This window comes from Panthera onca, chromosome E1 (assembly GCF_046562875.1).
Source record: "Panthera onca isolate mPanOnc1 chromosome E1, mPanOnc1 haplotype 2, whole genome shotgun sequence".
Taxonomy (NCBI): Eukaryota; Metazoa; Chordata; class Mammalia; order Carnivora; family Felidae; genus Panthera; species Panthera onca.
Window position 1 is genome coordinate 52385066 of NC_138352.1, and position 17105 is coordinate 52402170.

At 56.1% G+C, this 17105-nt stretch overlaps 1 protein-coding gene and 1 long non-coding RNA gene across 5 annotated transcripts in view; one reads left to right on the top strand and one right to left on the bottom strand.

Annotated features, from left to right (window-relative positions):
• ITGA3 (integrin subunit alpha 3) overlaps window positions 1-5785 on the bottom strand; it is a 30205-nt gene extending 24420 nt beyond the window's left edge. For both annotated transcript variants that reach the window (XM_078437289.2, XM_078437290.1), the window contains exons 1-2: window positions 5568-5785; window positions 4913-5120 (exon numbers count right to left, since the gene is read on the bottom strand). In XM_078437289.2, coding sequence (XP_078293415.1) covers window positions 4913-5120; window positions 5568-5670 — 311 coding nt within the window. In that variant the 5' untranslated portion in view covers window positions 5671-5785. The remainder of the gene's footprint in view (window positions 1-4912; window positions 5121-5567) is intronic.
• A 100-nt stretch (window positions 5786-5885) lies between these two features.
• On the top strand, window positions 5886-15791 carry LOC132687814 (uncharacterized). Of its 3 annotated transcripts, none has more exons than XR_009614269.3 (6): window positions 5886-6001; window positions 9671-9865; window positions 9968-10224; window positions 10400-10557; window positions 12043-12175; window positions 12944-15791. It is a non-coding gene; the product is annotated as an uncharacterized LOC132687814 (long non-coding RNA). The 3 variants fall into 3 exon arrangements; XR_013552003.2 differs by having other exon boundaries at window positions 5957-6163; XR_013552004.2 differs by lacking the exon at window positions 12043-12175 and having other exon boundaries at window positions 5957-6163.
• The last annotated feature ends 1314 nt before the right edge of the window (window positions 15792-17105 follow it).

Below are 17105 nucleotides of genomic sequence, written 5' to 3' on the forward strand. Positions count from 1 at the left end.
GTTTGGCTGGAGGTAGAGGCTGAGGGATGGCTACCGTGACCTTGAAGGGGTAGGTCCAGGCCTCGGTGGGCGAGGAGTCCCTGGGGAGCCCCGGTTGCAGTCCAGGGCACGAAATGCAGTGGCGGTGTTGCTGGACCCCCGCTGAACCCTGACCAAGTTGTTGGGGTGGGGGGGTGGGTAGTGAGGTGGCTGAGGAGCCGGGTGACCGTGACCTCCTAGCTTTGCTCATCTCAGAGGGCATGGGCGGAGGGGCCCCTCCTCTTAGCCTCCTGGGGTACCGAGCAGGCAGAGCCAGGCACGAATGGCAACTAGATGGAAAGAAATCCCTTTGCCATCTATACCCGTTCGGCCCTCACCCTGCACCAGCCTTGTGCCCACTCATGGGCAGTGGGGCAGGGCTGGTGCCCTAATTCCAGCCCCACATCCTAGGCCCCTCCTTTCCCAGAGATTCCACAGGGAGCCCCCCCCCCCCAAACCCTTTCGAGTATTTTTAGCTCCTACTTGGCCTGCTCGGAGGCCCTTTAAGGCCCTCTGGCTCCCAGCCCGGGATCCAGTGGGTCTATAGCCAGAGGACTGGGAGTTGGATGGGGGAAGGCTTGTGCTGAAGGTCAGGTCCAGCTTCCTCTAGCCACAGCCAGGTGTGGGAGAGACCTTACTGGCACGTAAACTGAAGTGTGAAATACCATGCAAATGAGCACCTCTGCTACCTGCTTTTGGGTCTGGTCCAGATCAGTGAGTCCAAAAGCTGACCCCTCCCAGACCACCCCTGAGCCCACCCTCTGGGCAGCAGTCAGAAGAGAAGGGAAGCTAGAGGGATGCTTTACCTAGCTCTGGGAGCACAGAAGAAAGGAGGGAGATCGGACAGCCCCTCTCCTGGAGCCGGGCTGGGGCCCTCTGGGAACTAGGGGGTTGGATGAAATGACCTCTCAAGGGCTTTCAAAGAGCTGCCTCCTCAGCCTCTCCTTTGGCTCCAGCCAGACAGCCCCCTCCTGGCCTCTGGGGAGTCCCTCGAGCTCCAAGTCCCTTCAAAGCACTTCCTCACCCCCATCCCATCACTCTTCCCAGAGCGGTTCAAAGCTAATGCAACAGCCAAGCAGAAAGCAGCAGAATGGGAGGAAGCTGGGGAATGGGATCCAGGAGCAGTTAAGGCACCAGGCTGGCCCCCTGGGGGGCCCTGGGGTGGGCTGATGCTTAGAGAGACCGCCTGTAAGATTCAACTTCCCAGGCCCCTGGCTTCAGGGGGGGGGGGGGCGCTGGGGTGACTCAAGTGGGAAGCTTTCAGTTACCTTGGAGGAACCAGAGGGGCCAGCACTCAGACCACAGGCCCGGTGCCTTACTCCTCAGGCCGGGAAGCGGGTCGTGCAGGGCACCCCCTCCCCTTTGAGTCCCGCGGGGTGCAGGTGGGGGCAGCTCCCAGACGCAGGATCCCAGCTCTGCGCCCATCCTGCGGCCCGAATTAGCCATCTCCCCAGAGGCCGCTCCTGTGGCAGCTGAACTGTGGCCCTCTCCGTTCTCCCCCTATGTCTGCCTTACGCTGCCCCCTCTCCCTTCTGGTGACTCAGCCCTAGAACCAGAGCAATAAGCTGGAGGCAGCGAGACAATGAGAGAGGACAGGAGAAAGAGGCCTTGGCCTGAAACAAGGAGTCTTTCTCATTTCATCTCCTTCTTGCTGGCTCCTTAGTATTTTTTCCGTATTTGATTCCTTAGGGCGTTCTTCGTGCCATCTAACCTCAGTCCCCCGCACTGTGTCAGACATCCCCTTCCTCCTTTGTTTAGCTCCGGCCAAAGCCCTTCTACTTCTTTTTGTACCAGATCAGTCTTCCCCTGCCTCCTGCCCAATTTTAAACCTCCTTGGCCTGGACTGGTCACTGGAGAGAGCCAGAGGAAGAGGGTACCACGCGTGTAGGAATTCTCCCGCAGCCACGGCTGCTCTGCCCATTTCCTCTGGCACGAGGCTTGGAAGCTGCCAGGCATCTGCCCTGCCCCGGGACACATGTTTTAGGAGAGCACAGCAGGCAAGCCTGGTTCCTACCTACCTACCTCAGATATGACCTCATTTGCCGGGAGCCACAACCACCTCTGCTGCCCCAGGCTCCTCACTTCCAGGCAAGGGCAAAGGGGAGAGAGAGCCCCAGAGGTATCTTCCATAGCCCACAAGGTCAGGCCAGACCAGGACAACTGGATTCCCAGGAGGGAAGTACAGAGCAGGTGCAGGGGGCTGGGGGCAGGGGCCATCTCCCAGAGGAATAGTCCCTCTGCTTCCCCCGGGCTCCTCATGCGTCTCGCCAAGAAGCCCAAAGTCCTTAGTCCTTGGCCCTGCTCCACACCCCTCACTTCCAGAGACTGGGAAGCTGGGTTGGAGAGAGCTCTGATGTTGCAGGCGGGGAAATCCGGTCCAGAGATAAAGGTGAACAAAGAGGTCCACACCTGGGTTTTTAACCGCTTCTGGAATAAGGCCTTCTTTGAGAATATGATGAAAACCACGCTCCTCCCCTCCTTCTGCCCCCAGAACAATGCACAGGCACATGATATTTTCAGGGGCCCCTGCATCTCCCAGAAACCTTCTAGGAACCCCAGGCCAAGACTTTTTTCAGGACCATGAAACCTCTCCCCTTTCTGAGGGGCTTTGCAGCTAACAGAATATAAGACTTGACTTGTCGGTTCCCCTCAAGCAGCTGTTCTCATCTGGCTCCACAGCTGGCTGCAGCTAAACCCAGCTGGCCCGGCTGGCTCTCCCCAAGGGCCAAGGGGCAGAATTCAGCGAGAGGAGGAGAGATGAGCCAAGATACAGAGCCACCCCCGGGAAAGACAGGACATCCGAGAGACTGGCCCAGAACTCTATCTAGAACTACCTGCCTCTCCAAGGTGCAGTCGTTTTAGAACTTTCTGGGCTCCTGGCACGCCTAATGCCATCTCCAGCTGCCCAGGAAGAAAAGTAGAGGTCCTCTGCTCAGCCATCTTGGTCAGTGAGGGCCCGGCTCTGGCACAAGAGCCCTAAACTGCTCCTTGGAGATGTAGGCATTCACAGAGCACAGAGATATACACACTATCTCACGAAAGCCAAACTAGAAGTCATGTTGTTCTCCCCCTGACATGCAGAGAAATTAAGACTCAGATATTAGTGACAGATCCAAGACCGGAAACTGGCAGTGGGACTCTGGCACCTTTTCTCTCTCCTCCATGCCAAGTTGCCTCTTATAGGCCAACAGAAGCAGGAAGGAGCATATAGATCCAGGTCCAACCCCTCTTTGGGGAAAACTGGCCCAGAGAAGGGAAATATCTTGCCCAAGGCCACATGGGGGTGGGGATGGGGTGGGGGGGTGGGGCTTACAGAATCCATTATTTACTCCAGCTTTTCATTATTTAACCTTGCCTTCCTGATCTTCTCTTTACACTATGCTGCCTTATATCATGCAGATTCAGGATTGAAAAATCCGAAAATCTTTTTTGGGGCTGGGGCGGAAAGAGCACCAATATGGAAACTTGTGCCGATGGTCACTTAGGGTCTCCAAAAGACGAAGGGCTCGCCACGAGCAGCCCGAAGTTGCTGGCGCTGTGCTGGGAAGGGTGTGGTGGACTGGGCCCCTGCAGAAGCGACCTGGAGGCCAAGGAGGTAGGTAGACTGGGCTGGGGCTGGGCCGGCAGGGGCAGAGGCTGAGGCTGGGGCAGAGTTTGGACTTTGGATATTCCAAGCTTCCTCAAGTTTCTACTACTATGTAGCAGGCCCCAGCCAGCATTGGGAAAGGCTTCAAGAACACCCTGTATGTGCCTATGTCCTCTCACTCAGCTGGAGTTGGACACCAGGTGGGGGTAGATGTCTGGCAGGTCCCCCAGCCCAAAGAGGTCGGGGGGGGGGGGCTGCCCACCTGTCATAACTCCTTCCCTCCTGGGGTGGCCTCCCCTGCCCCAGCTGCCTTTCTCTCCCAAATGCCAACCCCAGCACCGGAGCCCATGGCAGAGAACCCTCCGAAACCTGCACACGCCCCTCTAGACGCGAGCGTGCACCACGGCAGGGGGGATGGGGGGAGGAAACACAAACAGCTGGATGCAATCTCCCTCTCTCCTCTCCCCTGTGGCTAGCTGTTCCCCCTCCTTCTCCTTACAGCTGTTGGGGAAGGCGAGCAGAAGAGAAAAACACTCTTTCCCTCTTCAAACCAAAACAAACACACTCAGGGTTGAAGATTCAACATGAATCTGTGGAATGCAGGGAAGATGTCTGGTGGGAGGGCGTCCCTGCTGGGGGTGGCTTGGGGAGCGGGAGACCAAGCAGGAGGTGGGACAGCTCCCTCGACTTCCCCATCCTCAAGGGGTCAGAGGGAGCTCCTGGACAGCTCCAAACGCCCACACTGGCCCATCACTTCACCCAGCAACTGCCCAGCAGCTGAGGAGGCCCTCCAGTCCGGCTCTGCAGAGGGAGGGTGTGGCTGGCATGGCCGGCCGACTAAAATGCGAGGTGTAAAGGCCCGGGAGGGCTTAAATACATACGCCCATGGGTTCTTCCCAGGAACGGGGGAAGAGGGATCCACTAGGTGTTTATTTTCCCCAGGTCCCAGCCCTGGAGAGAAATATTCGGTACATGAGGTCCTCGGTTTACAGAATGGGAGGGTGCCCAGGAAAGGGGGATCCCACTTCTAATCAAGAGAGGTGTGAAGAGCCCAGGGGCTGAGTTTAGGCAGGTTCTGGCCCGGTCAGCACTTGCCAGTGATTACCGACCCCATCCCCTACCCAACCCCTCCACTTCCCGCCAGACCTTGGCAACAGAAGGGCTGCCCGGGTCCCCGCCCCCTTAATCCCGGCTCCCTAGAGCCGGCGGCGGCCCCGCGGGCCTGGAAGCCCGGCCGCGCCTCGGCTAAGGATCCGCGCACCCTGCGCACACACTCCCTCCCACCCCACCCCCGCCAGCCTCACTTACAGGTAGCGCTGCTGCCGCTCCGTCTGCCGATGGAGGGCGACCGAGTAGCCGAAGAGGCTGCCCGGGTTCCTGGCCTCCTTCACCACCAGGAATCGGGTGTCCAGGTTGAAGGCGGAGGCGACACGGCCCCCGGCGGCCACCATCAAGGCGAGCGCGCAGAGCATAGGGCGCGGGACGCAGGCGGCGCGGCGGGGGCCGAGGCCCATGGCTGCGAGCGGGAGCGGGGGCCGGGGCGACAGCGCGTGAGGGTGCGGAGCTGGGAGTGAGGACCTGTTCACCTGCTGCCCGCGCCACCGCAGAACAGTCGCGCGGGCCGCGTCGTTGAGCGCCGCAGCGCCGCGCTAAGTTTCTGGCCCCCGGCCCCGGTCAGTCTCACGTCCTCTCAGGGTCTGCGCTCTCAGATTCCTCTCCAAGGTTCGCGGGTCGGTTCTCCCGCCTGCCCGGCCGCCGGGTCACCGTCCCCCCACCCCCCACCGCCCCGGGCACCCTGCCCCCAGCTGGTCCTGGCCGCGCCCCCTTGGCCGCACTGTGGCCCTCGATCCCGGCTCGGCGGCGGCTCTGGGCACGCAGACCGGTGGACCGCAAGGAAGACCGGAGGGAGGGGTTCCCTCCGCGCGCGCCCCGCCTCCCCACGCCCAAGCCCGCACCTCCCCACCTTGCGCGCCCAGCCGGGGCTCCGCTTTCCTTCCGGGGAAAGAGAAAAGGTCCCGGCTCCGCCACCGCCTCTTAAAGGGGCAGCATCGCCCCTCCCTCCTCATCCTCCCTCACCAGGCTCCGCCTTCTGCCCCAAACACCTGTCGGGAGCCCCCAAAGGCTTGGATTTCCCTTCCCCGCCCCATGCTTCTCCCAAGAAGCGTCACCCACCCCCCCCCACCCCACCCCCAAGCCCGAGCAAGATGGATTGGACGGGCGGGGCCGGGGGTGGGATTTGTCCGGCCGCTTTGCTCGGGTTGCTACTGCTGCTGGAAAGGCAGTTCCAGGCGCGGCCACCTCTGCGGGCCCGGCTGGAGAGCCCCGGCGTTGGCGTATCTGGGAACCGACGTCCGCGCGCCGCTGGCTGGAATGCGCCCGGCTCGCCTCCGCGGCGCTGTGAGTCCCCGAGAGGCGGCTGGCGGTCTCTGGGCGTTCTTCCTCGCACCCAGGCCCTTCGCTGTCCTTGTCGAGATTGAGTTCTCTTGCCTACCCGCCCTCGCCCACCCTGATCCGGGTGGGAGTGGTCCCTCAGCAAAGCCAGACGGATATTTAGCAGTGGTAATAACCAAGCATTGCTAGTTGTAGTAAAGCCACAAGACAGCAGTTCCTCCAAAGGGCTGAGCCTTCTCGTCTCCCTTATAAGCTCGTCGGGGTGGAAATGAGTCCCTTCTCCTTAGAATGCACTGTGTGGCCAGGGAGCTGGGCCCAGACCGTACACGTATCTCATCCACTCCTGCCTTCAGGGCCCAGCCCAGCAGAATCCCAAAGGTCTCCTTCTCCTACCCGGGCTCAGACGGAGTGTTTGGAGACTGGGCGGGGACGGAGCCCCCATAGGTGCGTGATGGGTGGTGCCAGGTGGAGGTAGGTGGGCGGGGCCCAAAGGTCTCGTTATCCTCAGAAGAATCTAACCGAAAGGGAACTTCAAGAGGTCACTATCTACTTTCTTGAATCTGACTCAGATTTCTCATATTGAAGCACAAAGACCCACTTCCGCTGAGCATTCTTTTCTCCAGGCTGAAGGAACGTTCTTATTTTGGCCCAGAAATTCAGGCCTCAGCACTCGCTCTCTTGAAATTTGACTTAGAGGGCCTATCTCTGAGAGTTTATAATAGTAAGAAGAAAACTACTATGTAGCAAATGCTCATGCAGCAGGAACTATGCTAAGTGCTTTACAAAGATTATTAAAGTTTTTTTTTAACATTTATTTATTTTTGGGACAGAGAGAGACAGAGCATGAACGGGGGAGGGGCAGACAGAGAGGGAGACACAGAATCGGAAGCAGGCTCCAAGCTCCGAGCCATCAGCCCAGAGCCCGACGCGGGGCTCGAACTCAGGAACGGTGAGATCGTGACCTGAGCTGAAGTCGGACGCTTAACCGACTGAGCCACCCAGGTGCCCCTACAAAGATTATTAGATTAAAGCTTCGCAACAATCTTCGAAGATTATCTGTTTTAAGATGAGGCAACCGAGGCTCAGAGAGGTTAAGCAACTTGGTGAAGACCACACAGCTCGGATTTTAATCCTATATTATCTGGCCTCAGAGTCCTCCTTGACCACTTATGCTAATCATTAACATTTGTACAATACTTGGGGCAGCTCTAGGTTTGGCCGGGGGGGGGGGGGGGGAGCCTGAAGCCTGTACAATTTGGACCCCTCTTTAAGGAGAGGAATAAAGAGCTGGGAGTACAAAATCAGATTCAGAGGCTGGAAAGGGGCTTGCACGTTATAGTTTATGAATCATTTCACATGCAGACTTTTATTTCACCCTCCTGGCCTCTCTGTGAAATCAGGATTATCATCCTCACTTGACTTATGAGGGAGTCTGGATGTCCAAGGTCACACAGCTCATTTGAGTCGGAGCTAGGACCGGAAGCCCCTGACCATACCTATGTCTTTAAGAGACGAGTCCCAGGCAGATGTTGGTCAGACAGCCAGATGCATCTAAATGAAAGCAGCTGCAGTAACAGCATTCTCTGTGATGTTCTGCGAGACGACATCCATCCCTGTCTGCCCTTAGGACAGCATCTGTTCCCGGGCTGTGACTCCCAGAGCCACCCAGCCTCTCCCCGTAGTCTGCCTTCTAGTCTAGCGTCCACAGGGCCATCTAAGGTCAAGGAACAAGAAGCTGACCGGGATGGAAGTTGACCAGTTACCTTGTTCCCCTTTGGGCTGGCTACTGGGTCCTCCACTGCATTCCTGGAGGAGGGGAGACGTCCAGGGCCAGGAGAGCAGGGGCCAGGGTGGCCGCTTAGTGTGGGCAGGGGTCCCACCTGACACAGCTTTGAGCGTCCTGTGATGACAGATGGGCTCTATGCTAGGCATTATCTCTTTGGCCATCCCAAACAGGAATGACCAGCATGTCCGATCCCAGGGCTGGGAGCAGGAAAGGGAGGAGGGATGGTGTTTCCACTCTAGGGGAGTATCCTGAGGGAATGTGGGAGCCAGAGCAGGGCGCCTGGGGGGGGGGGGGAACTCCAGCTAAGGAATGTGGGGGAGTGTCAGATAGGTCTGGGGGAGACAGAGCAGGGATGGAGGGAGACGTGGACACTGGAAGGGTCTCTGGGCTAGAGAGATGCAGAAAGGGAAACCGTAAGTTCATGACAAAGTTCTGAAGTCCTCTGGTTCCAGTGATGTGTCATCCACGGCTTCGTCTCATTCGTCAGTTGACTTTATCGTGTCGGCTCTGCTCTGTGGAGAAGGGGCCCTAGTAGCTACAAAGGTAGAGAAAAACAGAGACACATGAATGACATGCCTCAGGAGGACCCAGAGTCCATTTTTTAAACTTTTTTAAATGTTTATTTATTTTTGAGACAGAGAGAGAGAGAGCAAGCAGGGGAGGGACAGAGAGAGAACGGGAGACAGAGGATCGGAAGTAGGCTCTGTACTGACAAGCAGTGAGCCCGAGGCAGGGCTCACACTCACAAACAGTGAGATCATGACCTGAGTCAAAGTGGGATGCTTAACCGACGGAGCCCTCCCCCCCCCCCCCAGGCTCCCCTCGGAGTCCTGTTTTTGATTGGCTGCTGACAGCTTGCAAGCACCCCCTCTCCCTCTTCCCCTTTGCCCCACACCTGGACAAGCTGATAATAAAACTGGGGGGCTGTGTTCCCTCCTTTGGCATCCATGGAGGATTCGAACTCCGTCAGGCCTTCTCTGCTCAAACGCTCACTTTGATCTCACTCCCCAACCACAAGAAGGCAATCTCCTTTCCTTGCTCTCCCTGGCTGGTTCAGACCTTGCTCCACACGCCAGCCCTGCTCTCCCCCAGAGACCTCAATTATGTAAATAACAAACCTTTTCATGCCCTCTTGGCGTGTGTGTGGCGTCATCAGTCTTGAGATCAAGCAAAACCTTGGGTGGGGTCCGTCTGCCTCTGGGGGAGCCTGGCAACAAGCCAACTCTGGGTTGTGCTGTAAAGGCAGGGAGGCTTCTTGGAGGAGGAGTATCTGGACAAGGGAGAAGGGAAGGACTAGCAAGATGGGGGCCTCGGGACAGAAGAGGGCAGAAGAGCCGGGGCCTGGTTTGGGGTGAAATTTCCTCAGTCGCAACAATGACAACGTCAAGATTCTATAAAGGTGCCTCGGTTTATTTAGCGCTTGCTGGGTTTGCGCTAGCCTTCCTCTGGGTGACCGCCCCCGACCCCATCTCGCTCGCCCAGAGCCCCAGGCTTGCTCAGTCCTCACAGGAAGGTCAGCACGCAGATGGGGTGTGCACAGGCAGCTGGGGAGAGAGGTGGAGCAGAACTGGGGTGCCATTTGTGTGTGTTGAGTGCAGGCTCTTTTCGGCCTTCTCACCTTGGGCAAGTTACTTTCCTCCTCCGAGCCTCGATTTCCCCATCTGTGCAACGAAAGGGCTGGAGGAGATCTCTCATTATTCCCTCGCCGGCATCCCGTGTGTCCTAAGGCTCCTAATATTTGTTGAACTAAGTGGATGAGATCTCTGCTATTGAATTAAGACTCAGGTCTCTATCTCTGATCTGAATTGGAAATGCAAATTACTGAGGAGGGAGGGAGGAGCCGTGAAGCATGAATGGGTTTATCAGATTTCCTTTCTCCTGTGACCTAGATACCGGCAGGCGCCTGGTCCCCGGCTCAGAATCTGTCAGCCTCAAACATTCGTTGACAACCTACGATGGCCTGGCACAGAGCTGAGAACCTCCAGGGGTGTCAGAGACGAACCAGAACATCTTCCAGGGAGGCCTTCACCTTGACCCCCTATTCGAGCTTTCACCTTGACCCCACATTCAGAGAGCTCTCAAATGTAAACAGCCTAAGTCTGTACCATATTGTATTTTAGGGCTGGGGAGGGGGGGGGGGTGGACGGGCAATGGGGGTGCCACGCAGTCACTCTTGAATCTTCCAGGCCTTACGGTGACTTCCAGTCTGGGCTTGCAGTGTGATTATAGAAACCCGACGCACAGGTTTGGTGGAAAACAGTAGAGCTGAGGCCCAGAAGTCGCTCACTACAAGATAGTTGTGCTGCCTTGTTGATTACGCTTGTATTCCCAGCACCTGTGACGGTCACTCACACGCGGTAGTGCGTCTTCAGCCACCGTGTGTCCAGCTGAAATCAGTTGGCCACATGCTCCGTATGGGCCTAAATCAGAGAACACAGTAGAGGTGAGTGGGAGGCCAGCTCGGTCTCGTAAATATCCTCTTGCTCCTGTCCCCTCCCCCACCCTGGGATCCTGTTGGGACAAATGTCTTGGCTCAGTGGGTTGAAAAGGAAAGTCAGAATTCTGAAGCATGAATTGCTGTGCCCACTGACTCACTTCCTCCTCCCCACCCACTGCAGACCCAGCCGGGCCCTGAGTAACACAGGTTGCAGCCTTCTCCCTGCCTGTGCCCCTCATCCAAGCACTCCACCCCCCAGCCCTCACTGCGGACCTCACCCGTGAGTGGAAGGGCAGTGACGCCAGCTGCCCCTGATCTGAAATGCGCTTGCAAGTTTTGGTGAGCTAGGGGGCACGGGGTGGGGGTGGGGACGGGAACAAATTCTGCTCTCAGGACCCCGAGCCTGATGTGCAAGGCAGAGCACCCCTCTGGAGTTTGACCTGGGAGGCACCAGAAATTCCCCTCCTCATAACGGGCGCTCTCCTTTCCTGCCAGGATCACAGAAATTCTCACCATGATGCAACCTTCCTGTTGCCCTAAGGCCTTGTCTCCCGAACGTTCTTATTAAAAGGCAGGGAGCTCACCTGGCAGGGTAGCACGTGGGCTCCCTGGCAGGGATGGGGCAGGATGTTACCGCATCTCCCACAGAGCCCAGGGCCCTGGGTTATAAATGATTCAGGCAGCAGGAAGGTAGGGGGAGGGAGGGAAGAGGCCAGGGCTGGGACAGAGAATGATTTAATGGAGGGGGGTGTCAGGCAGGCCCCTGGCACTGTCCTTACTGGTTCCCAGTTAGCATGATGGGCAGTGAAGAAGGGATTTCACTTTCCTGCAAAACAGTGCCCCCGAGTCTTGGGCTTTTCCCTCTGGAGGTCCCTTCCCTGCCTTGTCCTGGGATCCTCTGATGGGAAGAAGAGTTGTAAGGGCTTGGGGGACGTCACAGCCACTCCTCGGTGGCAGAACTGCTCTGGGCAGCACTCCTGACCGTGGCTCGGAGGCGGAGCGCGGGCACAGCCCATCTGGACTGCCGAATGAGATGGAACTCAGGGGTACGGTGTGGGGGGTGGGGTGGGGGGAGACAACCAGATGTGCACAGGGACACGGGCCCAGCGAGGGGCCACGGGCGGGGCAGCCGGGCAGCAATCACAGAGGCTGCAAGGGACACGCTCAGGAAAGTCTTCGGCTTGCCGGCCTTGGAACTGAAGGCAACAGCTGGGTTCACTCACCCCTGGGAGTGAGCCGAGAGCCTTTGCGGCTTCAAAAGACCGATCCGGGGCGGATGCAGGGATGGACCCGAGAAAGGATGAGGACCTGCCCTGCTTCAGAGATGTACATGGACGTGAGAGATACGTGGATGGGGGCGGGGGCAGGAGCTGGTGGCGCGTCGGTGCAGGGGATGCGGGGAGAGGTCAGTAGCCAGTAGCTGGCGAGTCCGCGGGACCTCCGGGGCCTCCTAGGTGGAGGTATGTTCGGCGATCTGCCAGAGGCCCCGGGACAGGGGTGGAGGCACACAAGGCCAGAGTCCGGGAGGGCCCCCCAAAGTGGCGCGCTCCAAACCTTCCGGCAGAGGGAAGATCCTAGAGGCCTTTCCCCAGAAGCACTAGCCTCAGCTTGGATGTCAACCGGGCTCCTTGGGGTCAGGCTTGGCCCGCAGCAGGCTCCCCTGAGATAGTTCCCAGGGTCTCTCACCACCTGCACCCTGGACTCCAGGCCTCAGCTCTGTCCTTTCTTCCCTCTGGCCCCCTTCTTGTTCTAACTCTCTTGGTTACCACCCCAGAGGCCCCCGCTTCATTCATTCCCTGCCTACCCTCTTCTCTGCCCCCACAGACACCCTTAGACGTCCGAACAATGCACAGCTGTCCTTGCTGCCAGTGTGCCGGGCAGTGGAGCCCCTACCCCAACGCGCATCAGCCTCTGACTCACCTTTAGTCATCTCTGACCCTCATTTCTTTGCAAAGAGGTGACGGTCATGCCCAACTCTGGGAATAGTTGGGACATAACTGAGATCATACCTGAGGCGCCTGGCATGGGACCACCCCCTGTGCCCTTCCCTTCTCTTCCCTTGGACAATCATTACCTGGCCCCCGGGCTTTACTACCCTGACCCTATTCAAAACTAACCTTAGACAACTCGCTGCTCAGCCCGGGGCTTGAGGTTCCTCCACGACCACCTGCTTCCCTTTGGTCCTTGCACCCCCCACTCCCATCCTTTCCCCCTGGCTCCAGCCCGTGGGGGAGGGAGATCATCCCCCAAATCCTGCTCGCCCCTTTCTCGAGACCTTTGCCCGGAGTGCCTGAAAGCAACATGCCAGCATCTCCCTGCCCATCGACAGCTCCCCTTCCATCAAGGTCAATCGAGGCCCACTCCCAGCAACCCGGGCCTCAACGGATGCTTTCTGCTCTGGCACAGCCCTGTTTTTCCCTCGGATAGAGCGCTCGCCATATTGGGCCATATGTCACTTATTAGCTGGGGCGAAGTTGCTTAAGCTCTCTGTGACTCAGTCTCTCTGTCCGCACTGGAGCTAATAACTGCACTCTAACCCTAGAGTCGTTGCGGAGAGTAGATAAGAACGTGCACAGGGCCCGCCGCAGAGTAAACAGGCCAATAAATGTTATTTTTTTTTATTGAGATGGTTGGGGGTGGGGGGTGATGACAGGGCTCCCAACAGCCCTGACTCTCAGAGAAGGCAAGCCCAGACCGCCCCCCTCTCTCTCCACCCTGCCCATAGCTCCTACGACACTGCTCTGCTGGGAGTGGAGGTCAGTGATATGCCTCAGATTGAAGCTTCTCTGGTCCATCAAACAAATCGCAGTGCTCCTTTGTGGGTTCCCTTCGGCTCCATTCATTGCGGTGCGTGGACGTTTCTGTGCCTGGGAAATGGACCCCCAAGAGCTAGTGGAGGTATCAGCCCCTGGGGAACCCCCATCACAGAGGAGCCTGGCTGGCCTTCCCCGGGGCTCAGAGTGGGACTCCAACACAGAGATGGGGACCGGTGGAGAGTGGGCATCCTGGAATTCTTCCTGGAGGAGGAAAATGGGGAGAGCTAGGCTGAGAAAAGGGGTGACAGGTTTCACGGGGAGTCTCATTGCGCCAAGCTCTTTATGTAGATTGCGACCTTTATTTTTCATGAGGAGCCTGTGAGGTCAGTCCTGTAATCTGCTTTTCCAGAAGGAAGCTAAGGCCCGGACTGACAAAGCGACATGCCCAAGGTCACACCATTCCAGAGGGGAGCAGGATTCTAGTCCTGATCTGCTGGGCTCTGAGGGGAGGGCCGGGCCGAGGATGGTGGGAGAATTCCAGACTCTGGCCAGCTGCCCCTGCATCCAGGGAGGCTGTGGGTGGGGTGGAAACAGCCACCAGAAGCCAGGGGCACGCGGCAAACAAGGGTGCCAGGAAATGAACCGGACCCAGGGTCCTTCCTCCCGGCCCGCCCTGTGCCCCTGGCCAACTGCCGCCTCCCTTTGAGCCTTCTCCCTGCAAGAGAACAGAGAAAGCTGGGCCGGAGCCCAGGGATGGCCCTACATGGGGGAAGGGGGGGTGGACCAGGAGGGTCTTGAAGCCCAGGAGGAGCCCTGCCAGGCCTAAGCCCCCCCTGTCCTGGGAGGAGAGATAGAGATCCCAGGGGTCTCATCCTGTTTGTCTCGGATGGAGCTCAGACTGGGGCCTCGCACAGAGAAGGCGCTCAATAAATGTGTGTCGAAAGGAGGTACAGCAGGTGTGCCGTCCAAACTGCGAGGCTGGAGGTGAAGAGGCCGGGTCCGGACACGGTTTCTGCCCCGCCTCGTGACCCTGGACGAGTCTCAGAACGTCCCTATCCGTCAGATCAAGCTGTTATCCTGGAATGTGCACCATCGCTTGGGTCCCTTCCAGCTCTGACAATGCAGTTCTATTCATTCTTTTACTCACTCGCTAATTTGTTATCTCAGCGAAATACATCGTAGATCCCGAGAAATATACTTTGGTACTAATGAGGCCGGGGGCAGAGTGGCGGCAATCGGCAAAGCTTGTGGGGGGATAGTGACGGGTCCCCCTCTTGAGCAGGGACTCTGGGGTCAGATGGCCTGGGTTCAGATTCTCCCTCCATGACCTGCTCACTGAGTAACCCTGGGCAAGAGACTTACTCACGTTGAACTTGGAACTTCCTCATCTGTAAGATGGAGATGATAGGAGGATATACTTCATAGGGTTATTGTAAAAATTAAATGGGATAATACAAATAAGTTGCTTAGGGAAATAGTACACAGCAGGCGCCCAACGAGTCTTAGCTCTTCCCGTTCCTTAGAAGGCGAGCGAACTCCAGCAGACAAAGGGGGCTGCTGTGTGGGTGCAGGGGTAGGGGTGGGGGGAAGCATCAGAACAGCGTGTGCTTAGATACAGAGGCGGGAAAATCCAGTACTGCCGAGGAGCACCAAGAGACCCGTCCAGACTAAGCGGGAAGAGGTAAGTTGGGTGCAGATGGTGAGCGGCTTTGGTCAGGCTAAGAAACTTGGATCTGATCCTGTAGGTTGGCATTTCCCAACTGCTGCTCCCCAGAATTCCATGAGCCGCTACTGGATGTTTTATAAATATTTCAGGGCACCCGGGTGGCTCAGTCAATTAAGCGTCCGACTCCGGCTCAGGTCATGATCTCGTGGTACGCAAGTTCGAGCCCCGCGGTGGGCTCTGGGCTGACAGCCCAGAGCCTGGAACCTGCTTCGGATTCTGTGTCTTCCTCTCTCTCTCTGCCCCTCCTCCGCTCACATTCTCTCTCTCTCTCTCTCTCTCTCTCTCTCTCTCTCTCCCTCAAAAATAAATAAAATTTAAAAATTAAAAAATAGGGGCGCCTGGGTGGCTCAGTCGGTTAGGCGTCCGACTTCAACTCAGGACACAATCTTGCGGTCTGTGAGTTCGAGCCCCGCGTCGGGCTCTGGGCTGACGGCTCAGAGCCTGGAGCCTGTCTCCCTCTCTCTCTGCCCCTCCCCCGTTCATGCTCTGTCTCTCTCTGTCTCAAAAATAAACGTTAAAAAAAATAAAAATTAAAAAAATATATATATATAAATATTTAAGGGGTGGGGGATGGGGGAGAGGACAGGATGACTGGATGTCCACCTGCAAAAGAATAAAGCTGGACCCCTACTTCAGATCAGGTACAAAAATTAACTCAAAACGGATCAACGATCTAAATACAAGAGCTAAACCAAAAACTCTTAGAAGAAAGCAGAGGGGTAAATCTTCGTGATCTTGGATTTGGCAATGGATTCTCAGATGTGACCAAGGGAAGCAGCAAAAGAAAATATAGGCAAACCCAATGCCGTGGTCTCAATGTTTAGGCCCGTCCCCCTCCCCACCACATCTGTATGTGACAGTGCTGATCTCCAAGGTGGAGGTGGGGCCTTTGAGGGGTGATTAGGTCGGGAGGTCAGAGCTTCCGGATTGGGATCAGTGCCCTTATAAAAAGAAGCTCCCCAGAACCCCCCAGCCTCATGTGAGGATACAGGGAAAAGTCTGCAACCTGAAGAGCATCCTCACCTGACTGTTGTTGTGCCCTGATCTTTGACTTCCAGCCTCCAGAATAAACGTCTGTTGTTTATAATCTACCCACTCTGTGGTATTTTGTCGCAGGAGCCCGAACGGACTAAGACACTGAACTTCATCACAATTTAAAACTTCTGTGCTTCAAAGGACCCCTTCACGAAAGCAAAAAGATAAACCATAGAATGGAATAAAATATTTCTAAATCATAAATCTGATAAGAGATTGGTTTCTAGAATATATAAAGAACTCTTACAACCCAATAATAAAAAGGCAAGCTTAAAAATGGGCAAAGGATTGGGGCGCCTGGGTGGCTCATTGGTTAAGTGGCCAACTCTTGATTACGGCTCAAGTCATGATCTCAGTTTGTGAGTTCGAGCCTAGCATTGGGCTCCGTGCTGATGGTGCAGAGGCTGCTTGGGATTCTCTCTCTCTCCCTCTCTCTCTCTGTGCGTGGATGTTCTCTCTCCCTCTTTCTCTCTCTCTCTCAAAATAAATAAATAAACTTAAAAAAATTTTTTTAATGGGCAAAGGATCTGAATAGAAATTTTTCTAAACAAGACATACAGATGGCCAACAAGCCTATAAAAAGATGCTCAACATCACTAATCATTAGGGAAATGCAAATCAAAACCACAGTGAGGGGCACCTGGGTGGCTCAGTCGTTTAAGCGTCCGACTTTGGCTCAGGCCATGATCTCACAGTTCATGAGATCGAGCCCCGTGTTGGGCTCTGCGCTGACAGCTCAGAGCCTGGAGCCTGCTTCAGATTCTGTGTCTCCCTCTCTCCCTCTCTGCCCTCCCCCACTCGCATTCTGTCTGCCTCTCTCTCAAAAATAAATAGACACTTAAAAAAAAAAAAACCCACAATGAGATATCACTTTATACTCCCGAGGATGGCTTGAACCAAAAAGTCAAATAAATAAGTGTCGGTGAAGGCGCAGAGAATTCGGAGCCCTTGGGCATGGCTGGTGGGAACGTTAAATGATGTGATTGCCTCAAAAAATAGTCTGGCATTTTCTCAAAGAGCTAAACATAGACTCACCATTTGACCCAGCAATTCCACTCCCTGGTATATACCCAGGAGAGATGAACACATATGTCTGCACAAAAACTTGTACGTGACTGTTCGTGGCAGCATTATTCGTAACAGCCCCAAAGTAAAACTCACCCAAATGTCCGCCAACTGATGAACAAATAAAATGGATCACATCCACACAGGGGACTATTACTTGGCCACAAAAAGGAATGAAGCGTTAATACACATTACAGTATGACTGAACCTTTATGATACACGAATTGTATCTCAATAAATTGTAAAGAAAAAGGAAACACAGGCAGGGTGTGAATCTAACATCATATTCATTGGGGGAAATTCTG